Here is a 25,436-nt window from a genome sequence, read left to right on the forward strand (position 1 = left end):
TTAGTAGATTCTTTAGTTTATTTTCAATTAACTTGAATCTTTTTTTTGCTATTTTTTATTTTTTTTAATTTTATTCTTTCACGTTAGATTAATTGAGAAATGGTTTTCATAACTGTTTTTTTAACTTTTTTATAAAGTTATCCTGGTCTCATTATCAAAATTACGAGTTTGGAAGGAGAACTTGAATTAACTCGGGTTATTCTTTTTTATTTCTTTTTGAATTGAATTTTTTTATTTTTATCTTTTAATATTGAGATGGTTGAAAATTCATTTTTATAATTTATTTCAATTTGCTTTTTATGGGGTTATCATGGTTTTATAACCCGGATCGCAGATTTAATAAATTAACCCTGATAAATTCAATAGATTATGGTCTCAATATTTAAAAAATAAATGATGTGCCTTGAATTTGTTTTTATTTAAATTATGTTGTTATTAATTGTTTGAGTTCTATTTATTCTTACTAAATCAATCAAGTCACGGAAAATTAACCACATAATTTATAATATTCTTGAATTACATAACAATATTTTATTTTAAAAAAAGAACAGACTATCCTCTCTTTTTTTTTTTTTTTTTGCTGTTGGTTTGCTGCACAATCACGTAGGTCCAACAAACAAAATAAATATTTCTACCTCTTCCTATATGGAAAAGTAGGGATACTTTGTTCATTCCTAAAGAAATTACCTGGATCAACCTTAGTCTTGATTTTAACCAACCTGTTGAAATTCTCCTGAAAATACTTGATTCCATAAACTCTTCCTTCCAAGTAGCTTTCCTTGCCGTTGTGATTGATACCCAAGTCGAGGTCTCTATAGTTAAGGAATGCTTGCCTAGGATTCTTGGACACGAAGGGAGTCATGTAACTATAGAGTTGCCTTGTCAAATCTATGTAATAATTTGCTTCTTCTTGACCACCTTCATTCCAATTTGTTGCATATTGAATCTTCCATAAGTTCCCAGCTCTATGTGGAAAAGGTCTTTCAGTTGCTGGAATCTCCCACATTTTTCCTCCATAAGGATTGAAAGTAAGCTGCGGCACTTGTAGCTCAATCATTTTCTTCCAAATCCCCTCCAAACCATCCCTTGGGATTGGCTTTTGTACATAATCTGATTTCCTTTTCAAGTAAACCAGTGATTGTGGTGTTCTACTTAGCAAAGCATCAGTTGGTGTCCCAAGAGGGAAATCTGTCCAGAAAAGGACTGATTCAAGCCAACTCATTTCGATGCAGTCTGACCGAAGCAAACCCAGTTTAGGGAAGCTTGCATCCGTGATAGAAAGGAGTCTTTCAGAGTCTCCAAGAAACAATGCTCGGAATGTAGTCCTCACCGTCTTTTCACCGATTCGAGTAGTACTGTTTACGACGTCCATGGTAAGTCTAATGAAAAGGTCATCGTCAATATTGTATGCAACTTGTTGCCACTGTTCAACAATATCTGTTGCATTTTGGTCGACTGTTCTTCGAACCCGAAAAACAGTGACAACTTCAGGAACACGAACGATGTTAATTTTATATGCCAGAACAACTCCAAAGCTTGATCCTCCTCCACCTGTTATAGCCCAGAATAAATCTTCTCCCATAGATTTTCTATCAAGAAGTCTTCCATTAACATCAACCATTTTCGCATCAATGATGTTGTCGACGGAAAGGCCATATTTTCTCATCATGTTGCCATATCCACCACCACCGAAGTGACCACCAACACCAACTGTAGGGCAAACACCAGCTGGAAAACCATGTGCTTTGCTTTTCTCAGAAACTCTATAGTAAACTTCGCCTAGGGTTGCTCCGACTTGAATCCAAGCAGTCTCACTAGCTACGTCAACATCAATTGATCGAATGTTGAACATGTCGAGGACAAAGAATGGGACATCTGACACATAAGAAACACCTTCATAGTCATGACCCCCACTTCGAATTTTCATTTGCAAGTTATGTTCACGAGCACAAATGATGGCAGCTTGCACATGAGATTCATGCAATGCAGTGAGAATAAAAAGTGGTTTCGGGGTTGTGGACATGTTGAACCGAAGATTTCGAATATAAGATTGCAAGACAGATGAGTATGATTCATTGTTCGGAGTGTAAATTGCTGTGGAGATTGGGTAAGAGGGTTGGGAATGGTTTAAAAGACAATGGAGAAAATTTTCATGATCTAAATCTGAAGTCGCCTCCCATGAGATGGATAGGAGAAAAACTAAAAGCAATGCAAACATTTTAGACCTTAACATTTTTGGCTTGTTCAAGAGATTTGAGGTTGTTTTCTAACCTTGGTCTATGGGATTTAATTTATAATGTTTGATTTCGCTTAAAATAACAAATTAAAACAATGTTAGAGGATCATGCAAGTCACCTCCCGAATATCTGACTAGAAAAATTCAAAGGACACCACAAATTAAAAATTTAGCTAATTAATCCACCATTGACATTTAAAATTAAGATGTTCCATGTCAATCTTATTGGATAAAGCATCATTAAATAAATTTATAGATTCCCTTCATTGTCATGCATACGCCATTTCAACTGTGATTGAGAATCCTTGATTGCATGAGTTAAAAAAGAAAAACTATATACTTTTTCCCCTTGAGATCAATTCAGGTCATAAGAAGAAAATGGGGTCGAGATTAGATATCTCAAATTCGATTAATGGTGATTTGTGTAGTGCATTATAAAGGAAAATCATCATTTGCATGGAGGAAACATGAAAGGGAACAAAGGGTGGTCTTATGGGGTACGGTGGGCAATTTGCATGTTCTAAAAAGCCTATGTGTATGTCTTCTGGCGCCTCACAGGCACACGCGGCAATTGAGATGAAGCAGAAGAACTCCATGTATATTCGAGTTCTGTTCACACACACAATGTGATCAAAATAATATAGCAAGGCGAAGAGAAATGACCTATGATAATTAGGCATTTCAACTCAAATTGGTAGCTCATTAGTTAAGGGATTAGATCAAAATTTGTAAGACTAGAAACCGTTCGAAAACGCGGTATAAACCGTATTTTTAAAAAATTTAATTTGTTTTGTTAAAATTTAATATGTATTGAATGTTTTGATATGCTGATATCAAAAATAATTTTTTTTTAAAAAAAATCATTAACATATATTTTAACATAAAAAATTATTTGAAAAACAATCACTACCAAATTGTAAAACATATATTATAATGAATATAAAATTTCTTTTATTCGACAAACAAGCCAATCCTGCAATATTTTCTAAACAAATAAAGCTGACTCTCTCATTTCACATGCAAGGAATTTTTCAACGTAATCATGATTAGCTATGAATAGTCGTCTTGGAAAAGTTGTTAAGCTACAGAACAAGTTTTTATAAGACTCAATCGCCATTTAAAAGTAATGTGTCATCTCTGAACGACCTACAAAAAAAATCATCTCTTAATTTCATCTTTTATATCTAGATAATTTTTTCTTGTTTATCCGAAAAATCAATAAACTTAAAAATTCAAAAACTAACTTAAACATCAGATAGTTGTTTCTGCAATTGATACCAACATAATCCCCACCAACTTAGTTCATTGTTTCGAAAAAAATTATTCAAATTTTTCACAGACTTCATCACTTATGAATCCTATTTTAACTAACAATTATGTCAGGCTATTTATCAAAGTTTGAGTTTTACCTGACCCAAGTACAATTTACAGCAACATTTCTAATAAAAGATGTTTTTATCTCCGATTTATAAGAGAAAAATTACATATATTTAGCAGCATTTATTTTATCTTAATTATTTAAAATGAAAATATCAAATCTTACAAGTGGCGGAGCCACATAGTGACAAAAAGAGGCAATTGTCCTCTTAATTTTTTTAAAATATTTTTATATTAAAAATATTAATTGATTTATATTTTAATATAATATATAATATATATGTTCAGCCAATTACTCTAAATTTTTCCCTTTTCTTTTCTTTTCTTCCCCTTACTAACTAAGATCTTTTTTTCTTTTGAGTTGTTATTCCTTGCCTCTCTCCTATATGCAAATTTCTCTTTAACTCCAGTTAAACAATTAACCTCTTTTGCCTTTTCCTTTATGCTATAAGTAATTTTTTTTTAATTTTTTCTATTTGTTTTATTGTCTAATTTTAGTTTTATTATTTTATAATTAGCTATTAAAAATATTAGGATTTATGATAATTTAGAGATTTTGATATGAATATGTTCAAAATAAACGTTTGAATATGGTAATTTAATCAATTAAATGTTTCTTTTCTTATTATAAAGGAATAAATTAATATTAATGCAAAACCACTATTTTTAGCATCTCTTACATTGATAGAATAGTTTATTGAAATTTAATATTTTCACATGATTTGTTTGGAAGTGAAACATCTAGTAGAAAACATGTTTTTCAAGCATCGTTCATTTTACACAAACACTAGGCATTGTTCATTTTTATCCCAATAAATTCTCTATAGTGGACCTTACGGTACTTGGTAACCAACTTAATACGTATATTATTGATCTATGTTATGATGATGAGTTTTCTGGTATTGAAGATATTGCTAATCTTGCAGAGAAAATGGTAAAAGCAAAGAAGAATTTAATATTTTCATTAGTATATATGCTTATCCAATTGTTATTACTTCTACTAGTTACAACTGCTATAATAGAGAAAAATTTTTCTGCTATGCATATTGTCAAGAGTAGAATGTGGAATAAAATAAAAGATAAGTAGATAAATTATAATTTAGTTGTGTATATTGAGAAAGATATATTCGATAAGATTGATAATGAAGTATATATGAAGCGGTTTTAAAATATAAAAACTTGAATAGAATAATTATAATGTAATTTTATTTATTTTTAAAGTATTTTTGAATTAATTTTACTTGATATAAATTAGTATATATATTTTGAATTCATTTCTAAAATATCTATATAATATAGTATTTATTAATAATTTATCCTTTCATTTTTTAAAAAACTCTGGCCGCCACTTATTCTTACCATTATCGAATCTAAAGACACTTATAATAATGGTATTTATTCTGAAAACGTTTCCTCGAAATTTCAATTTGTTAATAGTTCAACTTGGCTAATGGCTAAGCCTCATCTCGTTAGAGTGTTTGACCCACTAGATGGTCAACTTGTTACGTGTTGTGAACATGGAAAGACCCCTTTTTGGGACTGCGGTGATTAGTATTTTGAAAAAAAAAAAAGAAAGAAAAGTCAAATATCTGCTCATCAGGCTGGTACTGGTTTTGAGTCTTTTGACATTTAAAAAATGCTGTCCTACAAATATATATATTCCTTAAGAATTATCCACACTGTTCATCTGAGACCAGAAATAAATAGTTCGAAACTTAATTACATATTCCAGTATTCATATAATCTGACTCGATGTGGATATCTTAATGCCTTACAAATTCACATTTACTGACTGCTTTCAGTGATACTATCCTCCATAGATTTGGCCCAAAAAAAAAAGTTCTACTGTAGAAAACTTGAGTTATTATTACTCTACTATGCAGAGAGTTTTGCAAATATAGAGTTGTGATGTCATGGCTGATGCTTGGTCTTTCCTTAATTTTTTTTTAGTTTAATATGGGTGTTCAGTTAATTTATGCGTATTTTAACTAATCTCACGGGCCCTGAAATTAACAACCATGTAAGTCTCCAGTAGCCATCATATAAGCAATTATAGTGCTCAAACCTGAAATCACAAAAATAGCAAACTTCTTGATACCCTGATAGTGAATTAGCATTGTTCATGTTCTTTGTAGGATGAATAAACAGTACTAGGTAGTATACTGTATAAGAATTAAGAAAAGTAATGATATCGTACTTCTGTCTTATACAATCTTTATCAAATTAGTTTTTTAATATTCGATAACTAAAATATTGAACTTGATCTTGTCGGGTCAAGATTGATTTCCTTTTTATAAACGTTTTAAATTTGTAATTTTCAGCACGAAGAAAATTACACGGCCCTGAAATGACATATAGATGATCAATGCAACACGTAAGGGCTAGCACAAACATGCCACCTAAGAAAAGGACAAGATAATTTCTTCGTTAATAGTTCATATGTTATGTGATTAGTATGATATTGTGATACATTTTGCCAATTATCACAGTTTTTTTTTAAATAATAATCGAGTGCATTAAACAAAAGATAGTCATTTAGAAGATGACTTCTAAAATAATTGTTTATAAAAAAATAAAATGACTACGTTACAAATGAGATTAAAAAAAATAAAAAAAAACATAATAGAAAAGAATAACTAAATTAGTGATATGTATTTGTACATATCCGAATAACATCTGCACTATACATGAGATCATTATCCATGTAGCTGAAATTAGATTCACTATACTTTAATCAAACCGCTAGTCTACAAGATCAAAGAGAAACTAGAATCCCCATCCAATTGCACCTTGTTAAAACTTAAATACTTTCTTATAAGCCAAACACTAGCTCCATGCTATATATACTGAAGGAAAAGAAATTCCAAGCACAAGACTAAAATCTACCTCATACTAAAGAAGGCCACTGATAAATTATTAAATCCAGAGTCCAAGGGATGTACGAGGACACTCCTTATCATTGTAAGAATTTTGTCCATAATTGCAAAGTTTTGGACATTTAGATTGCTCTACTGGTAAAAACCGATGTCTAAAATGAAAGTCACCTATAGAAAGTTGATTTTGGACTGCCAATCATATAAATATTTGCATTTAGACCCTAAAAGAAGCCTATCAAGAAAAGAATTACACGATTTGAGCGAGTAGTTGCCATCATTGTATAAGCTATAAATCTTTTGATTATGTGAAAGGTGCTCTCTTTCTAGAATAACATATAAATTTTCTGGATGTTACTACTAAAAAAGAATAAATATTGATGCCAATGAAACGTCCATTTCCATATATTATTTAACCACAAGCCCATGTCGCCTACCTTGCCTTCTTTTCTGCTAGTTAACTTGTACAAACATGTGAATCATAATTTTAAAGACCTATCCCAACCCAAAAATTCTCTAAAAATATGTCTCTCATCTTGAACCTAACACAATTTATAATTACATTTGATACTATTTTCTCCTGCTTCACCACTAATATTATTTCTTTACATATTTCCAAGAGCTAAAACCTATTAAATCAAATTAAATTGAACCAAATTAAACCAAATTAAAAAGCTAAAACCTATTAAATCAAATTAAATTGAACCGATTCAATTGAATTTTAATAGTCTAAAAAAATACATGGGGTATAGAAAAAAACATAACCTAACCCTAAATGATTTTTCCGTTTTCTCTTGTTCAGCCGCTCCCTCAACCCCTCTCTCTCCTTAACAAATAAGTACTCTAAAATCCTATCATCTCTGAAGTGAGTCTTTTTCTTTCTTAATGTTCTTCTCCATACACACTGTTGTCTTGCTTTATGTACTTTTTTTTGTTGTGTAAACACATACATGTTTAGTGGGGATGGCTTATGGATAAAAAAAGGGATGCTTTGGGGCTGTTACCGGTGCTTTAATTTCTAAGGAGTCCCTTGTTATTCCTTAGTTATTAAATAACTGATGAGGTTTTTTATTTTATTTTAAAAAAACTAATTAATTCCCTTTCAAATAATTAATTCCCATTCTTGGAGTTCAAATCATAATTTATAGTTCAATTGACATTAATATATCATTGGAATTCAAATCATACCATTCTCTTGTATAAAGAAACTAATTAATTCCCTTTCAAATAACTAATTCCCATAGTTCAATTGACATTAATATATATCTCTACCATTCTTTTGTATAAAGAACTAATTAATTCCCTTTTAAAGAATGAAAGCTGTGGCAGGAGGCTCATTTGCTCACCTACTTTATTTTAAACGCCAGTCTGAACTTACGGTAAACGGAGAAGTGTCAGCAGCGGTCAGCTCTTGCCGGCCAGATAGAAAAAGAAAAAATGAATGCTTCATCATTTATGTGTACGTAACATCTATTAATTAAATTCTCAGTTAAGTTCTCCCCTTCTATAAGCTTGTTTGACTAGAATTATCAAGCTCTATCTGTAAGTGTAAAGACTTGTCAAACTGGATGATCAGCTCATGTGATGGTGAGGTTTAATAATATTGTTAACAAGCTAATGTCGTTGCTATCCTCTATCTTATTACATGTTTTTCTTTTTGACTGTTTTGGCGACTTATGAACAACACACGACTCATCACACCAAGAAATACGATCAACTCTTGACGAATTATGAACAGCTTCGCCAAACGATCATGAACATGACATCACAGAGTGGTGATACATGTACGCCTTATTTTTGGCCGTATAACAACCAGCCTCCTCCTCCTCCTTCAGCTTCGTCATTATGTTAATGAATATTATTTAACTTTATTTTTTTGTTTTTGATGTTTAATAAAAATTTTATTTGCATAATTGGTTTTTTTTACTATTAATTTATATAATTTTATATTATTTATTCTAAATAATTTTTTTTAAAAATATTTAAAATTAATCACCGAGGGATTTACAGATGAACTATATCCGTCGACATTTGACAGAGAGCGAAAAATGCTAGTATCACCAATGAATTTACAGATGGAGTGTTTCTGTCGGCATTTCACAGTAGCTTGGTGAAAATGCCACAATCATCGATGAATTTACAGACGGATAAATTATGTTGGAATTTCACAGAGAGGTGGAAATGCCACACTCACCGATAAATTTACAGAGGGATATTGTTCGTCGGCATTTAACTTGGAGTTGAAAAATATTTACTGGAAATGCCATTATCACCGACGGAAAAAATTCGTCGGTATATTTCAAGCGGGAATTTGTTTTTGGCACGCAATTTTCATTTGTAAAACCATCGATAATTGTTTTTTTGCCGATCAACTTAGCAACGAAATTAGGTATTACCAACGAAAGGTAAGACGACAGACGTTTTTCGTCGGTGATGTTGTCGGTAAAAAAAATACCGACGAACTCTGAATCACAGACCGACAGAATATTTCCGTCGGTAAAACTATGAAATCTTGTAGTGAAAGGGAATCGTTAGAAGGGATCTTAGTTTAGCCCAACCTTACACATTGACTTTGGTTTTGGTTAAAGGAGATTGCTAGATGGGAATTTAGAATGACCAAGCCACCAATATTATCTTAGCATTGAAAGAAAAGTGAGAAAAACACTATCCTTAGGAAACTCTGAAAAAAAAAAGAAGAAAAAAAAAGAAAAAAAAGAAGAAAGAGAAGCTCAAACCCTACCGTCAGAAAAAGACAGTTTATTTAAGTTCTAGTTAAAAAAAATTACCAAATGAAATTTCAGATTAACCCAGTTTTGTCGGGGCAAGATTGATTTCCTTTTTATAAACATTTTAAATTTGTAATTTTCAGCACAAAGAAAATTACATGGGCCTGATCTGACATATAGATCAATGCAACACGTAAGGGCTAGCACAAACATGCCAACCAAGAAAAGAACAAGATAATTTCTTCGTGATATACTTTTCAAAGGCTTATCTTCCACCCACAAATTCTCTCAAAAGGATGTAGTTGTCTCCCATCTTGAACCTAACACAATTTATAATTAGATTTGATCCTAATTTCTCCTGCTTCACCACTAACATTATTTCTTTTCATATTTTCAAGAGGTTATTATCAAAGAATGACGATCTATTCACAAAACTAGACGTTATTTTCTCCTGCTTCATCACTAACATTATTTCTATAATTTTCTATTGAACTTAATCACCATATCCATCTGTAAGGCGTTACTTGGTTCTTACCCAACAATTTGTTATACATGAATACAGTTTGTCATTACACAGTTTGTTGTACATGAATACAATTTGTGCTGCTATTAATTTACATAGCAAAGTTGGATTTCCAAAACTTTAATTTCTTATCAATCAAAAATAAAATAATTAAATTTCTTGTAGGGGTATTAAAAAAACTTTCCAACTGATTAAACCAAAAAAAATCAAATAAAAAAACTTCAAAAATTAATTGAAAAACCATAAAATCATTAGGTCCGTTCTGATTTTTAAAAGCTAAAATCTATTGAACCGAATCAAAACGGACCGATTTAATTAAATTTTAATAGTCTAAAAAAATCTTGGGGTATATATATGTTGCTACCCAATTTTTGACCCATGTTTTGATAAATTTTCAGAAAAATCCAAAAATAGCGAAAAACATTGAAAATCCAAAAAATACATTTTTAATATATTTGCATCGTTTTTAGCATTTTTAGCATCGTCTCAAAAGAATTTAAATTTTTGAAAGACATTTGGAACGCGTTCAAATTTTAACGCGTTATTTTTAAAATCATTGATTTTCTTCATTTAGTCGGCGTTGATATTGCTCGTTTTCAAAAAATACAAAAAAATTAAGAAAAATCAAATTTACAAAAAAAAAGAAAGTTGAGGGACCAATTTTGAGATCCATGCAACATTTTACCTATAAATACTGGTCCAAAACTCAAACAAAAGGGGGGGCAATTTTGACAAACATCAGAAAAAAAATACATAAAACCCTAAACAAAAAAAACCCTAAAACCATCACTCTCTTCTCCATTTTTGGCAGCAGCCGCCCCCCCTGTAGGATTTTCGGTTTTTTCCTCCTCAGCCCGGTCTTCTCCCCTCTTCCAGCTGCACACAACACTCCCACAAGCTGCTCTCTTTCTCCAAGCCGCAGCCTATTCTCCATATTCCCCTCGTTTTCTTCTCCTTGTCCAGCAGCTGCTCCTCGGCCAAACAGACCGGCCCCCTCTGCACACAGACTTTCTTCTCCTCTCCTTCGGCCAAAAACATCACCAGCCGATCACCACACAACCCGTCTTCACCAGATCGTCCTCCTCCCAACTCCTTCCCTCATTTTCCTTTCCCCAGCGTTTTCAACCTTCAACGAACGGAGCCCACCACAGGAGCAGCCGATCTCTTTCTCCTGGCCATCAGCAGAACTCACGGCTCCCATTCCAGCATCTTCTTCTTCCCTCAAACCAGCACCGTTTTCCTGCTCCTTCTCGCCCAAACACAACCAGCCTTCCCAGTCTGTCATCCGCCGAACACCAGCAGTGAAGGAAGACAAACCAGCACCGTACCCTCCCTTCTTTTTTTCCTCTCCATCGTCTTCTCCTCCAAAAACAGAGACCGACCACTCCCCTTTGCCCTCTGGTTTCTTCTTCTTCCAGCAGCGACGGCCCCTCCCCGTGAAGCAGCACCGTCTTCCTCCAGCAGACCCGGTTGCTCCACCCAACAGCCTCCACAGCGGCTCCCTTCTTCCGCAGCTCCGACCCAGCTCCAGCAGCAAAAACCACGAACAACAGCAGTGAAGGAAGACCACCAGCAGCCCCGTTCTCACCAGTGAGCCAGCAGCCCACACACGGCAGCGCCGGGGCAACACTTTCGTCATCTCCTTCAACCGGTCAGCAGCAGCCCTTCTCCAGCAACGTCACCCACAGACCCACGACTTCCCTCTTCAGCTGCAGAAGACCATTTCTTCTCTCAACAGTGACGGACAGAAGCCGACCCACCTCCAGCAAGCACCTTCAGCAGTGCCCACAGACCGGCCACCAGCAGTAGCAGCTGATCTGCAACGAAGCAGACCCAAAAGAGGCCGTGGCAGATCTGAAAAAAAGGAGAGCCGGAATTGTTTGTGTTGTTGGTTTACTTTGCAGGTGACTGGGAGATGCACCGCCGGTACGGACAAGAAGAGAAGAAGGAGACGATCCCGATCTACTAGCTTGCTGGTCTTCACCGGCGGCGGCGCGTGAACCCACGCGCCGCCACTGTTCCTGCGGCACTGTTCCGGCTTGCAGAAGTCCTTCCCTGCAATTTCTGGAGTTTTAGGGACTATTTTGTAATTTTAAATTGTGTAATGTAATTTTTGTTTAGTGTTTAATTTTTTATAATTTTGTAATGTGATGTATAAAAAGAACAAAAAAAGAAAAGGAAAAGAAAGAAAAGAAAAGTATAGTGAAAAGGAAATGTGTGATTTGTATTTTGTTTATGAATGTTTTTTTTTGTATGATAAAATTGTAAGAATAAAGAAGAATTTAATGTTTTGATTTGATCACGGATAAAGAATTATGAACTTACATGTAAGTCGTATTTCTAAAATTCGATGAAAGAACAAAATTTTTAAAACTTCTTTAACACATCAAGTCCACGAAGCAGCTTACCTCAGGTAGGGTGCGTTAGGGGTGCTAATACCTTCCCTAACCACAACCAGTCCCTTACCCGCAAATCTCTGATAAGACCAGTACCCGGGTTTCCTAGTAGCCTTCAGTTAAATACTAGGTGGCGACTCCAACGAACCAATCAACTCAAACAACAAATGAAAAAAATCGCCAGCCGATGCCGCGCGGATTTTTTGACGTGCGACAGAATGGCGACTCCGCTGGGGACGGTATTGTTTTCAACTTTATTGGACTAAGCTTTGTGTTTTTGATGTGTTTAAATTTTTTACCTTTTGTCTTATTTTTTTTATTCATGCATTGTGTAGAATTGTCTCATGCATCACATGTTTTAATTTTTGAAAGCACACACAAGCTTTAGGTTAGGTGGGGGACTAGCAGCTTGCCTTATGACTTGAGTCATGGTTTAAGTTTGTGTAAACCCCAACTCTTTGCTGAGTGTTTAGACTGATAGTGATTGGTACATGTGCCATCCCACTATCTGCTGAACCCCCATATTGCCTTTACAAGGGCGATCACTGGGACAACGAGAGACCCTTTTTAGAGACCAAGTAGTAAACCTACCTTTTGCTCACATAATGAATAGAACCTGTCCTTAGGTTGTATGTGCTATTTTTTTGTTTGCATCAGGGCAAACCCTTCTTGAAGCATCTTGAATTCAGGACTTGTGGGTGACCCAATGGCCGTCACTCAGAAAATTTTCATTGTAGAGTTTGGGCAAGAATCAAGATTCTTGTTTCATCATACAAGAGTTACGACCATATGTCACTCCTCGAAGGGCGAGTTCTTCATATAGATTTCATGTCATACATTTATCATGCATGTACCGAGGAAAAATAGGTTACCCTATCCAAGGTTTGCTACACGCGAATGAAGAAAGATGATAGAAGCAAAGAAAGTTGTCGGAGAGAGGCTTATTGTCAAGGAAGTTGAGAGCATCAGAGGTGAAGTAGCTAGAATTAGATCTACTTGAACAAGTGTAGAGCATCAAAGGGAAAGAGAATGTCTACACACTCTTCTGTGGGAACACTGCTTGTCCATGTCCCATTGAAGTTACACCTCCTCTTTTCAGTCATGAATAATTGCAGCAATGCCTTCAGTCATCAGCTAATGACAACCTTTGTTCTTGTTCAGTTGCACTGATGATTATTCATCGCCTCCATATCTGCTAATGGAACCAAATAATTGCTAGCCTTCTGTGCATGGTGCATTAGCCTTCTTTGAAGTTACCCCCACTATGAGCTTAATTCTAGTTCAGCAGCAGAAAAAAAAAACCATGATTAGACGCTGAACTTCAATGTGGCAGAGCTCTCTCTACAAAAATCCGTTTATGGCTCTGCAAGTTGGGAATGCAAGAGGAGATTTATAAGTTGCATATGCCATAAAAATCTCTCATCAGTTTCAGCACAAAGAGACTGTGGTAGGTTGAAGAGCCAGACCTGGTCTGAAAAACATAAGCAGACATCAAACTTCTAGGTGGCAGAGCTCTCTCTGTAGAGATTTGTTTGTGGATCTGCAAGTGAGGAATCCAAGAAGGGATGCAGTAGTTTCAGATCGTCTACAATTTTCTCCTACCAGTGTTGGAATTAAGACACAAAAGTAGGGAGAAGAGACAAATGTGGGCTGAAAAACGGGAATAAGACTGAAACTTCAATGGAGCAGAACTCCCTCTACAAGTGTCTGTTTGTTGCACTGTCAGTGAGGGATCGAAGAGGAGACAAAGGAGTTTTAGATTCATCAGGTTCTCTTCTAATAAAGACAATGCATGATTCCACACGTCGGTAGTGGCAATGCTGCAAGTTTCTAGGCGCTGCTAAGATTACCTAGCTGGTGGAAGTTTTCCAACAACCCTCAACCAACCACAACAATATTGGAAGAATGACATGATGTTGTGAAGATTGTCAAAAGAATTGAACAAGCTATGAAGAGAGGAAAGATTGAAGGATCTGCCATGGATTCCAGAACTGTGAAGAGATGAATCAGGAGATGACTCTGAAAGTGGAAAACCTTATTCATGTGGTCTAGCCAGGTCTCACTGTAGCATCAACTGCCCAAGTACCTTTGTCAGGATTGACATGCCTCTGCCACTCAAGTTGGCCTACCAGCACCTGTCAGGTTCCAGACTTTTTGCCTGACTCCGACAAATCCCATGCAACCACCATTTTCTAGGTGGTATAATCTAGACAAGAGATGGGATGTCATGGTGGGGTCCTCAGCCATTTCAATTGAACAATTGCAAGAATCGAGTCTGGAAGTTGGTGAGCAAAAGACGAGAGGAATCTGTGAAGGAGCTTGTCATCGATCATTTTGTCGCCAGAACATCCTCAGAATGACGAGTGATCGGAATTGCTTGGCAAAACAGAGATATTGCCAAAGAGGCTGATCTAGGAAGGGGTTAAACTGTCAATCATTTTTGTTATGGATTTTGCCATCTTGCATTTTGTTTTGGGGTCACATCTCATCCTTGAACGAAACATGTCTTTCCTTTGTTTCCCTGTTGTTTTGAAATCAAGAGATGCTTCTTTCAAAGGGTATTTTTACAAAATATTTTGATCAAGCTCCAACATGCGATTAAGATTAATCAATCCTGAAGATTAAAAGTATTTTGATTGCAAAAATAACTTGATGTTTGAAAATGACATGAGGTGACCAAACAATTTTGAACTCATACCTCTTGAAACTGAGCCACACATCATGTAGCTAAATTTTAAGTATGCATAATGACATGTAGTGGATTCAGTAGTCATGGACTATGAATCATGATGCTTACAAGTCCAAATCATTACATTGGATGAGGTCAAAATTTATCGATTCTAACCGACCTTACTTGAAATGAGAAAAGGCCATCTTTGTTATCCTTTCACATTTCTTGAAATATTATCCCTTGCGGTCCCCATTTGAGCCTGATAGAATATTTTTTTCAAGAAAACCCCGACTAGGATCACACCCCACACTGGGGGCAAATAAGAGAAGACAAAAGTGAAAGAGAAGGCTTAGAACAAAAGTTCAACGTTTGAGAGTGAGTTAAAAGAAAGAAGACCTAGACTGGGGGCATGTTAGAAAACTATGAGAAATGCTATGTGAAAGCCATGACCTTTGGCATCCATGATAAAGCCCTGAAGTTATCAGATGATTGAGATTGGTTATTCATCAAAGAAAAGTTGGATTTGGTTATGACCTATGTTAAGAGAATTCTGATATTTGAGAATAACAAGGTTATATGTCACTTTCTATACTATGACAACAAGAGAAAGAGAATTGATGAATAGTTAATGTTGATCCTAAGTCTTTGAAACCCTCAAACACCTTTTGAGCTTGAATTTTCCTTTCTTTCATAAGCCATGAACCATAGCCTGCATTACATGCTTTTAAAAGCCCTTTTTGATCAAGTAAGCAATCTGAACCGATAAATGGCGCTCTCAAAACTTGAAGAGCTTTTCCATAAGAGTCATGGCTTCATGAATTAAGCTACTGGTTATTATGCATACTGATAAAATTGGTGCTAAAAAAGGAAAACAATCTTTCTTGATGAATCCTCAAGTTTTGACTTTGAGTCACCAGTTTTCTTTGAAATTAACAGAAGGTCACCTCATCACATACCCTCAAGAGATATACCCAAGATCAAAGATTAAAACTGATACAAAGAACCATGAAGAAAGTCATTTTAATCTTACAAAGGGTTATTTCTGTTTCAAAATACAAGACAATCAAAGGACTATATTGAATAGTGTGTGTTGGGTCTTTGACCAAAAAGCTTGATTTTCAAAAGATCTTTTCCAAAACTGATATCTCTTTGATTTCATTTCAATAATTAGACATGAATAGACATGATCTTTGAAATATGAGATTTGATTCCAAAACAAGAAATGTTGTCAAACAAAAACATCGATTGAGTTTGCAAAATCCTTGATAGAAATGACATCAACACTTCTCGAGACTCCTTGAAAAGTTGACCACCTTGGAGCAATACAGTGGATCCAGAGAAGGAAAACAAATAGTATTCAGATCAGCTGGGGGCAATGAAAGATGATCAAATGATGAATCAATGCACTGAGGACAATGATGTTTAAAGAAAGCTAATCAGCAGGACAAGCATTCAAATCATTACTGGGGCAATGTTGTTCAAAGACAGTCAGTGATTTAGTGAACTTCAGCAGCAATTGATGAGCAACGCTGCACTTGAAGGGCATTTTATTATCGTCAGCTTGGGTTACCCTCTAAAACATGGCTATGACTCCTGACATATGTTATCAGCTTAAATGCGCACTTCACCGCATGAATATGGGTGATGAACATCATTGATGATGCCAACGCATTTCCTTTCATGATCTGATTTGACAAGCTGAGAAGAATCCATTAAGAAGAACATTGAGCTTACAACGATGAGCCCTTTTACTGCAAGAGGATAATTCTTAGAAGAATCCAGGAGAGAAAATCCTTCATGATGAATCAAGCAACACCACACTTGGGGGCAGAGTCAAGCTTGAGAACAACTGAGAGCAGTAATCGTCGTAGACAGCCCGAGATGGGCACTGCACTTACATTTGAGTGTAAGGCTAGCACACGAATGAGTCAGTACATGGGAGGAGCAAAGGAGGCTTTGGTTAGCAAACAAAGGCACCCTATGACGATGGATCATCAAAGGGGGGGACCTATATTTCACATCAGGTAAGGATGCATGCATGTCATCTAACCTCAAAGCATTGCACATACTTGTGATTTGTTATAGAAAGATCCTCAATGAAGTCCAGCAAGGTTGTGGACAAAGAAAGAATCATTGAGTTGATGATGACAAAGAATCGGTTTAGATCCTGGAACGAGAAGAGAATGAGATGAACCCTGCCAGTAGGAGAATCTCAAAGAAATGAGGAGATTAACCCCGTCATCAAGGAGTCTTCAAGTCAACCTGCAACCAGAAGGTGCCAAGTTTGTCAGCCTTGTCCTGTCAGGACTGCTCCAACCAATCTTTTTGCCAGGTAAGTCACATTCTATCTTTGGGTAGGTCACCCGTTACAATGAGACCATTTTTTTTGAAAAAAAAACTAAAACTATTTTTTCTGGGTAGGTCACCCATAACAATGAGACCACTCCATATTTTTTCTATCTTCCATCTGGGTAGGTCACCCATTATAATGAGACCGCACTTCACATTCTTTCTATTTGGGTAGGTCACCCATCATAATGAGACCGTTTTTCACATTCTTTCCACTTGGGTAGGTCACCCATCATAATGAGACCATCATTTTTTCTGGGTAGGTCACCCATTAGAATGAGACCATTCTCCATTTTTTTTTACTTGGGTCGGTCACCCATAATAATGAGGCCATTCTTCCCCCTGGGTAGGTCACCCATAAGAATGAGACCACTCTTCCCCTTTTCCACTTGGGTAGGTCACCCATCACAATGAGACCATTTTTTTCTGGGTAGGTCACCCATTAGAATGAGACCATTCTCCATTTTTTTTTAATTGGGTAGGTCACCCATAATAATGAGGCCATTCTTCCCCCTGGGTAGGTCACCCATAAGAATGAGACCACTCTTTCCTTTTCCACTTGGGTAGGTCACCCATCATAATGAGACCATCATTTTTTTTCTGGGTAGGTCACCCATTAGAATGAGACCATTCTTCATCTTTTTTTACTTGGGTAGGTCACCCATTATAATGAGGCCATTCTTCCCCTGGGTAGGTCACCCATAAGAATAAGACCACTCTTCCCTTCTTTCCATTTGGGTAGGTCACCCATCATAATGAGACTGTTTTTTTTTACATTCCTTCCACCTGGGTAGGTCACCCATTACAATGAGACCACTTTTTACACATTTTTTAGTCTTGATTTAATGAGGTCGCCAGATGGGATCTCATGTAGCTTTGGTTAAAGGGAATCGCCAGATGGGATTTCAGGTTGACCGAGTTACACACTTATTCTTTGTTTTGGTTTAATGAGGTCGCCAGATGGGATCTCATGTAGCTTTGGTTAAAGGAAATCGCCAGATGGGATTTCAGGTTGACTGAGCTACACACATTCTTTGGTTTTGGAAAAGGAGATCGCCAGATGGGATCTCAAGATAAAAAAAGAGAGAAAGAAAGAAGAGAAAAAAAAAAAACATTTAGAGTTTTTCTTTACAAAGCTTACTATGCGAAACATTGAGGAGTTTTGCTTCGTAAGCATTGTAAAGAGGGGGCATCTGTTGCTACCCAATTTTTGACCCATGTTTTGATAAATTTTCAGAAAAATCCAAAAATAGCGAAAAACATTGAAAATCCAAAAAATACATTTTTAATATATTTGCATCGTTTTTAGCATTTTTAGCATCGTCTCAAAAGAATTTAAATTTTTGAAAGACATTTGGAACGCGTTCAAATTTTAACGCGTTATTTTTAAAATCATTGATTTTCTTCATTTAGTCGGCGTTGATATTGCTCGTTTTCAAAAAATACAAAAAAATTAAGAAAAATCAAATTTACAAAAAAAAAGAAAGTTGAGGGACCAATTTTGAGATCCATGCAACATTTTACCTATAAATACTGGTCCACAACTCAAACAAAAGGGGGGGCAATTTTGACAAACATCAGAAAAAAAATACATAAAACCCTAAACAAAAAAAACCCTAAAACCATCACTCTCTTCTCCATTTTTGGCAGCAGCCGCCCCCCTGTAGGATTTTCGGTTTTTTCCTCCTCAGCCCGGTCTTCTCCCCTCTTCCAGCTGCACACAACACTCCCACAAGCTGCTCTCTTTCTCCAAGCCGCAGCCTATTCTCCATATTCCCCTCGTTTTCTTCTCCTTGTCCAGCAACTGCTCCTCGGCCAAACAGACCGGCCCCCTCTGCACACAGACTTTCTTCTCCTCTCCTTCGGCCAAAAACATCACCAGCCGATCACCACACAACCCGTCTTCACCAGATCGTCCTCCTCCCAACTCCTTCCCTCATTTTCCTTTCCCCAGCATTTTCAACCTTCAACGAACGGAGCCCACCACAGGAGCAGCCGATCTCTTTCTCCTGGCCATCAGCAGAACTCACGGCTCCCATTCCAGCATCTTCTTCTTCCCTCAAACCAGCACCGTTTTCCTGCTCCTTCTCGCCCAAACACAACCAGCCTTCCCAGTCTGTCATCCGCCGAACACCAGCAGTGAAGGAAGACAAACCAGCACCGTACCCTCCCTTCTTTTTTTCCTCTCCATCGTCTTCTCCTCCAAAAACAGAGACCGACCACTCCCCTTTGCCCTCTGGTTTCTTCTTCTTCCAGCAGCGACGGCCCCTCCCCGTGAAGCAGCACCGTCTTCCTCCAGCAGACCCGGTTGCTCCACCCAACAGCCTCCACAGCGGCTCCCTTCTTCCGCAGCTCCGACCCAGCTCCAGCAGCAAAAACCACGAACAACAGCAGTGAAGGAAGACCACCAGCAGCCCCGTTCTCACCAGTGAGCCAGCAGCCCACACACGGCAGCGCCGGGGCAACACTTTCGTCATCTCCTTCAACCGGTCAGCAGCAGCCCTTCTCCAGCAACGTCACCCACAGACCCACGACTTCCCTCTTCAGCTGCAGAAGACCATTTCTTCTCTCAACAGTGACGGACAGAAGCCGACCCACCTCCAGCAAGCACCTTCAGCAGTGCCCACAGACCGGCCACCAGCAGTAGCAGCTGATCTGCAACGAAGCAGACCCAAAAGAGGCCGTGGCAGATCTGAAAAAAAGGAGAGCCGGAATTGTTTGTGTTGTTGGTTTACTTTGCAGGTGACTGGGAGATGCACCGCCGGTACGGACAAGAAGAGAAGAAGGAGACGATCCCGATCTACTAGCTTGCTGGTCTTCACCGGCGGCGGCGCGTGAACCCACGCGCCGCCACTGTTCCTGCGGCACTGTTCCGGCTTGCAGAAGTCCTTCCCTGCAATTTCTGGAGTTTTAGGGACTATTTTGTAATTTTAAATTGTGTAATGTAATTTTTGTTTAGTGTTTAATTTTTTATAATTTTGTAATGTGATGTATAAAAAGAACAAAAAAAGAAAAGGAAAAGAAAGAAAAGAAAAGTATAGTGAAAAGGAAATGTGTGATTTGTATTTTGTTTATGAATGTTTTTTTTTGTATGATAAAATTGTAAGAATAAAGAAGAATTTAATGTTTTGATTTGATCACGGATAAAGAATTATGAACTTACATGTAAGTCGTATTTCTAAAATTCGATGAAAGAACAAAATTTTTAAAACTTCTTTAACACATCAAGTCCACGAAGCAGCTTACCTCAGGTAGGGTGCGTTAGGGGTGCTAATACCTTCCCTAACCACAACCAGTCCCTTACCCGCAAATCTCTGATAAGACCAGTACCCGGGTTTCCTAGTAGCCTTCAGTTAAATACTAGGTGGCGACTCCAACGAACCAATCAAATCAAACAACAAATGAAAAAAATCGCCAGCCGATGCCGCGTCCGTTCTGATTTTTAAAAGCTAAAATCTATTGAACCGAATCAAAACGGACCGATTTAATTAAATTTTAATAGTCTAAAAAAATCTTGGGGTATATATATATAAAAAAACATAACCTTTTGCTGTGTAAACACATACATGTTTAGTGGGGATGGCTTGTGGATGAAAAAAGGGATGCTTTGGGGCTGTTACCGGTGCTGCTGTGGTGGTTGGGGAAAGTAGTCTGTACTCTGCATGTAGTCGGAGAAAAAACATGAGAGGCTTGAAGGGTGTTCGTTTGACTGGGAGAGATTAAGAAAGGGAATTGATCTGGGAATTGAATTGGTTGTTTCCTTTTTATTGCCTTTTCATTTACGTCCCTCATTCTTCTCCTTATTTACACTTAAACCACTATTTACACTTAACTAGTCTATTTACGTTTTTTTTTTCCCGGTTTTTATTGCCAAAAGCTAACCTAGACCGAACCAAATAGATTCAGAGCCCAAACCGGACCATGAACAGTCCTCACTTAGGATTTCTAAGGAGTCCCTTATTTTTTTTTAAAAAGTAATAATTAATTCCCATTCTTGGAGTTCAAATCATAATTTATAGTTCAATTGACATTAATATATCCTTGGAGTTCAAATCATACCATTCTCTTGTATAAAGAAACTAATTAATTCCCTTTCAAATAACTAATTCCCATAGTTCAATTGACATTAATATATATATCTCTACCATTCTTTTGTGTAAAAAACTAATTAATTCCCTTTTAAAGAATGAAAGCTGTCGCAGGCACCATGGCTCATTTGCTCAGCTACTTTATTTTAAACGCCAGTCTTATCTTAGGGTAAACGTAGAAGTCAGCAGCGGTCAGCTCTTGCCGGCCAGATAGAAAACGAAAAAAATGAATGCTTCATCATTTATGTGTACGTAACATCTATTAATTAAATTCTCAGTTAAGTTCTCCCCTTCTTTTGACTAGAATTATCAAGATCTATCTGTAAGTGTAGAATATATCACTACAGACTTGTCAAACTGGATGATCGTGGCACGAATGTTTTCCTCACGCATTAATCTCGTAATTATTAGCACGAAAATGTACTAACACTACATGATAATCCATTAATTGTCCACATAATACTCAAATTAAGATGTAACTCATCTAAACATTGGATGTCAATTTTTAACGATGGCCAATTAATTAATAGATAACCAAACCTGGAAACTCATTCCTCGTAACTGAGATATGCATGTCATTGGTTCCAATTGGATACTTAAGAAAAAAAACTCAAACCTAATGAATCCCTATATAGATTAAAAGCTCTTGTTCTTGCAATAAGATATCATCAAATTGATGGAATTGACTATAATAAAACTTTTTCTCTAATTGTCAAACCAAGAACCATTCAAATGATTGTCACCATAACACTTGTTCAATCATGACACATTCATTAACTTGATGTAAAAAATGAATTTATGCATGGTCTTGTCTTTGAATACACACATACACACAAACAATATTGGTTGTAGAGCTTTGGATCCAAAAAGTATGGATCTTTTTATAGGATATATGATAATATAGAAGGTTACAAGAAAATTTTTTAAGGATGTTACAAAAGAATAAGTATTTGATGCCTTTTATTGAAAAACTCTTTTATGAAGTTTTGCCTTCAAAGGCTAGGAGGAGGCTTTTTATATAAAGCAGAGCAAGGCTATCATCTTTGAAAGTTTTGTAAAGCAAATGATTTGTTTTTAGAAAAGTTGAAGAAATTATCTACCAATTATCACTAAAAATTATTTGTCATTTATACAAGTTGGGGTCAGCTTTTTTTAAAAGTTGGAGTAGTAGCTAGCTGTTTTAACCATTTATGTCAATAGAAGAAGGTGCGTCTGATGGTTTGGGCCTGATGATTTGGATTATCAAAACTTAAGAGATAAAATGGGCCAAAATGTTTTTTGGACTCTTAAAATATTTTTTTTTACAGAGATAATGGGTGCTTAAGATTTTTATACAAGAGTTGCTATAGGAAAGAGGATACCATAATAGTTATCTTCATTGTCATCTGTTAGGCCTATTATAGAACCTAAAGATAATGATCATAGAGAGGAAGCATTGTCTATGGTGCTTTGTAAGAGTTGCTTCATGATTTAGAAATATTCTTCTTTAGATTGTGCTGAGGCAACAATAGTAGAAGCATTAGATCATCTTGCTAGGAATTTGGACTGAGGCTTTAAGTCTATAATCTTAATATTTTGGTGTTGTTGTAACCATTCCATAACAGCGGTTTGGAAATTTTGGCTTCTACTGCAAAGGATTCCTACCATTTTACTTTATATCTCCTAATGAGGATGGGATACCCATTGTTATAACTCAATTTTGACTACACGAATAGAAAATGAACTGTCAACCTCTCTCCGTGACTTTTGAACCAAGTATTCTAAATGTATGAATAATGGTATCGTTGCTCATAGACTCATGAAATGCATTTCTTTGCAAAGACAAAACCATCACACTAGATGAGGTCAAAGTTTATTGATCTTAAGTTCTTGCACTTGAAATGAGGAAAGGCCATCTTTGTTATTCCTTTCACGTTCTGAAATAAATATATCTCTAGTGGTCCCTTTTTGAGCATAAATAATTTTTCTTCCATAAAAAAATCCCAAATAGGAACACACCTTAACACTAAGGGCAAGTGAAAATTTTAATGATAAAAAAAGTGGAAAAAATCATGAGAAAGCCAAAAAGGCAAAAGAGTCTAAGAAACTCAAATGCTAGGAGGCATGCCAAAATTACAAGAAAGAGTGATAACCAAGAAAAAGTGAGATGCCCTAGCAAAGCAATGAAAAAAGAAAAAAAGGCAAATAAAAAAAGAGCAACAAAAAAAAGATGAAAGACATAAAGAGTCGAACTACTGATAGTGATCCTCAGTCTTTGAAATCCTAAAACACTCTTTGAGCCTTATGAATCCTGTTGTAACCCATTTTTGGGTCCCCCACAAAATATGTATATAAAAATATATATATATAGCCAAAGGAGGTTAAGAAAAATAACAGGAGGCAGAAGCGCTCAGAAAATTATCGGAAAATTGTTCAATGAGGTTAAAAATACAAAGATTGGATTTTTGACAGTATATTATTGAAGGAGGAGAGCCCTGTTGAGAAGGAAAATTTGGATTGGAGGAGAAAAGCCCAAATTTGGATGTTTTTGGATTTAATTGGATTTTTAAATGATTTTATAGGGGATTTGATTGCAAGAAAAATTGATTTTTAAGTCAATTTGGGCTTTAATTGGAAGAAATTTAAGTTCTGGGGCCAAAATATATTTTTTAGGAATTTATTAAGTCAAATCAGGGGCTTAATTGCATAAATATTGAAGTTTAAGGGCCAATTAGGGACTTAATTGAAGAAATCCGAAACCAGGGACCAAATTGGAGAAGGCGCGCAAGTAGGGGGGTTGGAATTAATTGATTCAGGGGTCTAATTGAAGAAATTGGAAGTTTATTGATCAATTAAGGGCTCAATTGCATAAATCAGAGGCCAAGGACTAAAGTGAAAAACGCGGCCAAATATAGGGACAGGGTTCGAATTCGGCAGGGATGCAATTGAAGGGACAAAAGATGATTGAGGGCTGATTTGGACTTTGGCGCGTTCTGGCGCCACATTTAAATGAAACGGCGCGTTTTCTCCAAAACGACGCCGTTTCATCCATTCAAAAAAAAAAAAAAAAAAAAGGAAGAGGGCAGAACGGTGTCGTTTTGAACGACACTGTTCATCTTTCTTCTTCCCCCCGAAACAGACAGCGGGGAAGAAGGAAAAGGATGCTTTTTTTTTGAATTTTGTCGGCCACTCTCTCGCCTGGAGCCCACCGACCGGGCACAATGGCCGACCACCCACCGCACACCACCCGCCGAACCTCGGCAGCCGCGCCCAATGGCCGACCGGCCGACTGCTACCCATGAGAGCCGAAAAAAGCCACTCACTTGGCTCTATAAATAACACCAACACAGCAGCAACCAGGAGGAAAAAAAGAACGGGTGAAAAAAAAAAAAACACCAAGGACCGGAGGGGAAGAGACCCGAAAGAGTGAGAAAGAAAAAAAACAGAGGGGAAGAAGAACGAAAAAAACAGAGGAAAGAAAAAAAAACAGAGGAGAGAAGAAAAAGGCAGAAAAAAAAGAGAAAGAACAGAGGGAACCAGAGGGAGGAGAGGACGAACCGAAAGGGAGAGGAACCAAAATTTGAGAAGGAAAAGCTGGAAACGGGGCTGGAAAAGGAACAATAGCACCGCCGGACGCTTGGAACAGCCGCAGCGCCGCCTGGAGCCGCCGCAGCACCGCCAGCGAAGACGACAAACCAGCAACGCTCCGCCACAGCCCCGCCAGGTGACTTCTCTTCCCTTATATCTCCGGTGTTTCTTTTTTCCTTCATCTGCATGCAGAACGAATAGCGCTCTGCATGCAGGGGTGGGGGGAAATTAATTCCCCCCGCCCGTTTTAGGCAGCTGGGCCAGGCGGATCCTGGCCCAGCCATCTCTTCTGGGCCAGTCCTGGCCCAGAAGAGGATAATTGTTCGGGCCGAGATCGGCCCAATCCATTTTGGGCCAAAATCGGCCCAATACCTTTGGGGCTGAGTCCGGCCCAGCCCAGTTAGTTGGGCCGGCCCAGCCCGATTTAATATTATATATTATATATATTTTTGTTCTATATATATATATATAAATTTAAGAAAATTCTGTAAAAATTATTTAAAAAAAATATGTTTTTTTTGGTAATTTTATTATTGTATTTTGATCAATTTTGGTTTGTATTTTTATGTTATAGAAATACAAATTCGGTTTTAAAATACCCGGTTTTCGTCAAAACATCAAAAATTTTCA

The 25,436-nt window shown here is 36.7% G+C and overlaps 1 protein-coding gene across 1 annotated transcript; it reads right to left on the minus strand.

Moving 5' to 3' along the window:
• Nucleotides 1–477: 477 nt before the first annotated feature.
• On the minus strand, nucleotides 478–2,252 carry LOC133700827 (berberine bridge enzyme-like 8). The gene has a single exon (XM_062124516.1). It carries the CDS (start codon nucleotides 2,231–2,233, stop codon nucleotides 632–634), a length of 1,602 nt encoding a protein of 533 aa, XP_061980500.1. The 5' UTR covers nucleotides 2,234–2,252; the 3' UTR covers nucleotides 478–631.
• Between the last annotated feature and the right edge of the window lie 23,184 nt (nucleotides 2,253–25,436).

The sequence above is a fragment of the Populus nigra genome, chromosome 1 (genome assembly GCF_951802175.1).
Source record: "Populus nigra chromosome 1, ddPopNigr1.1, whole genome shotgun sequence".
Taxonomy (NCBI): Eukaryota; Viridiplantae; Streptophyta; class Magnoliopsida; order Malpighiales; family Salicaceae; genus Populus; species Populus nigra.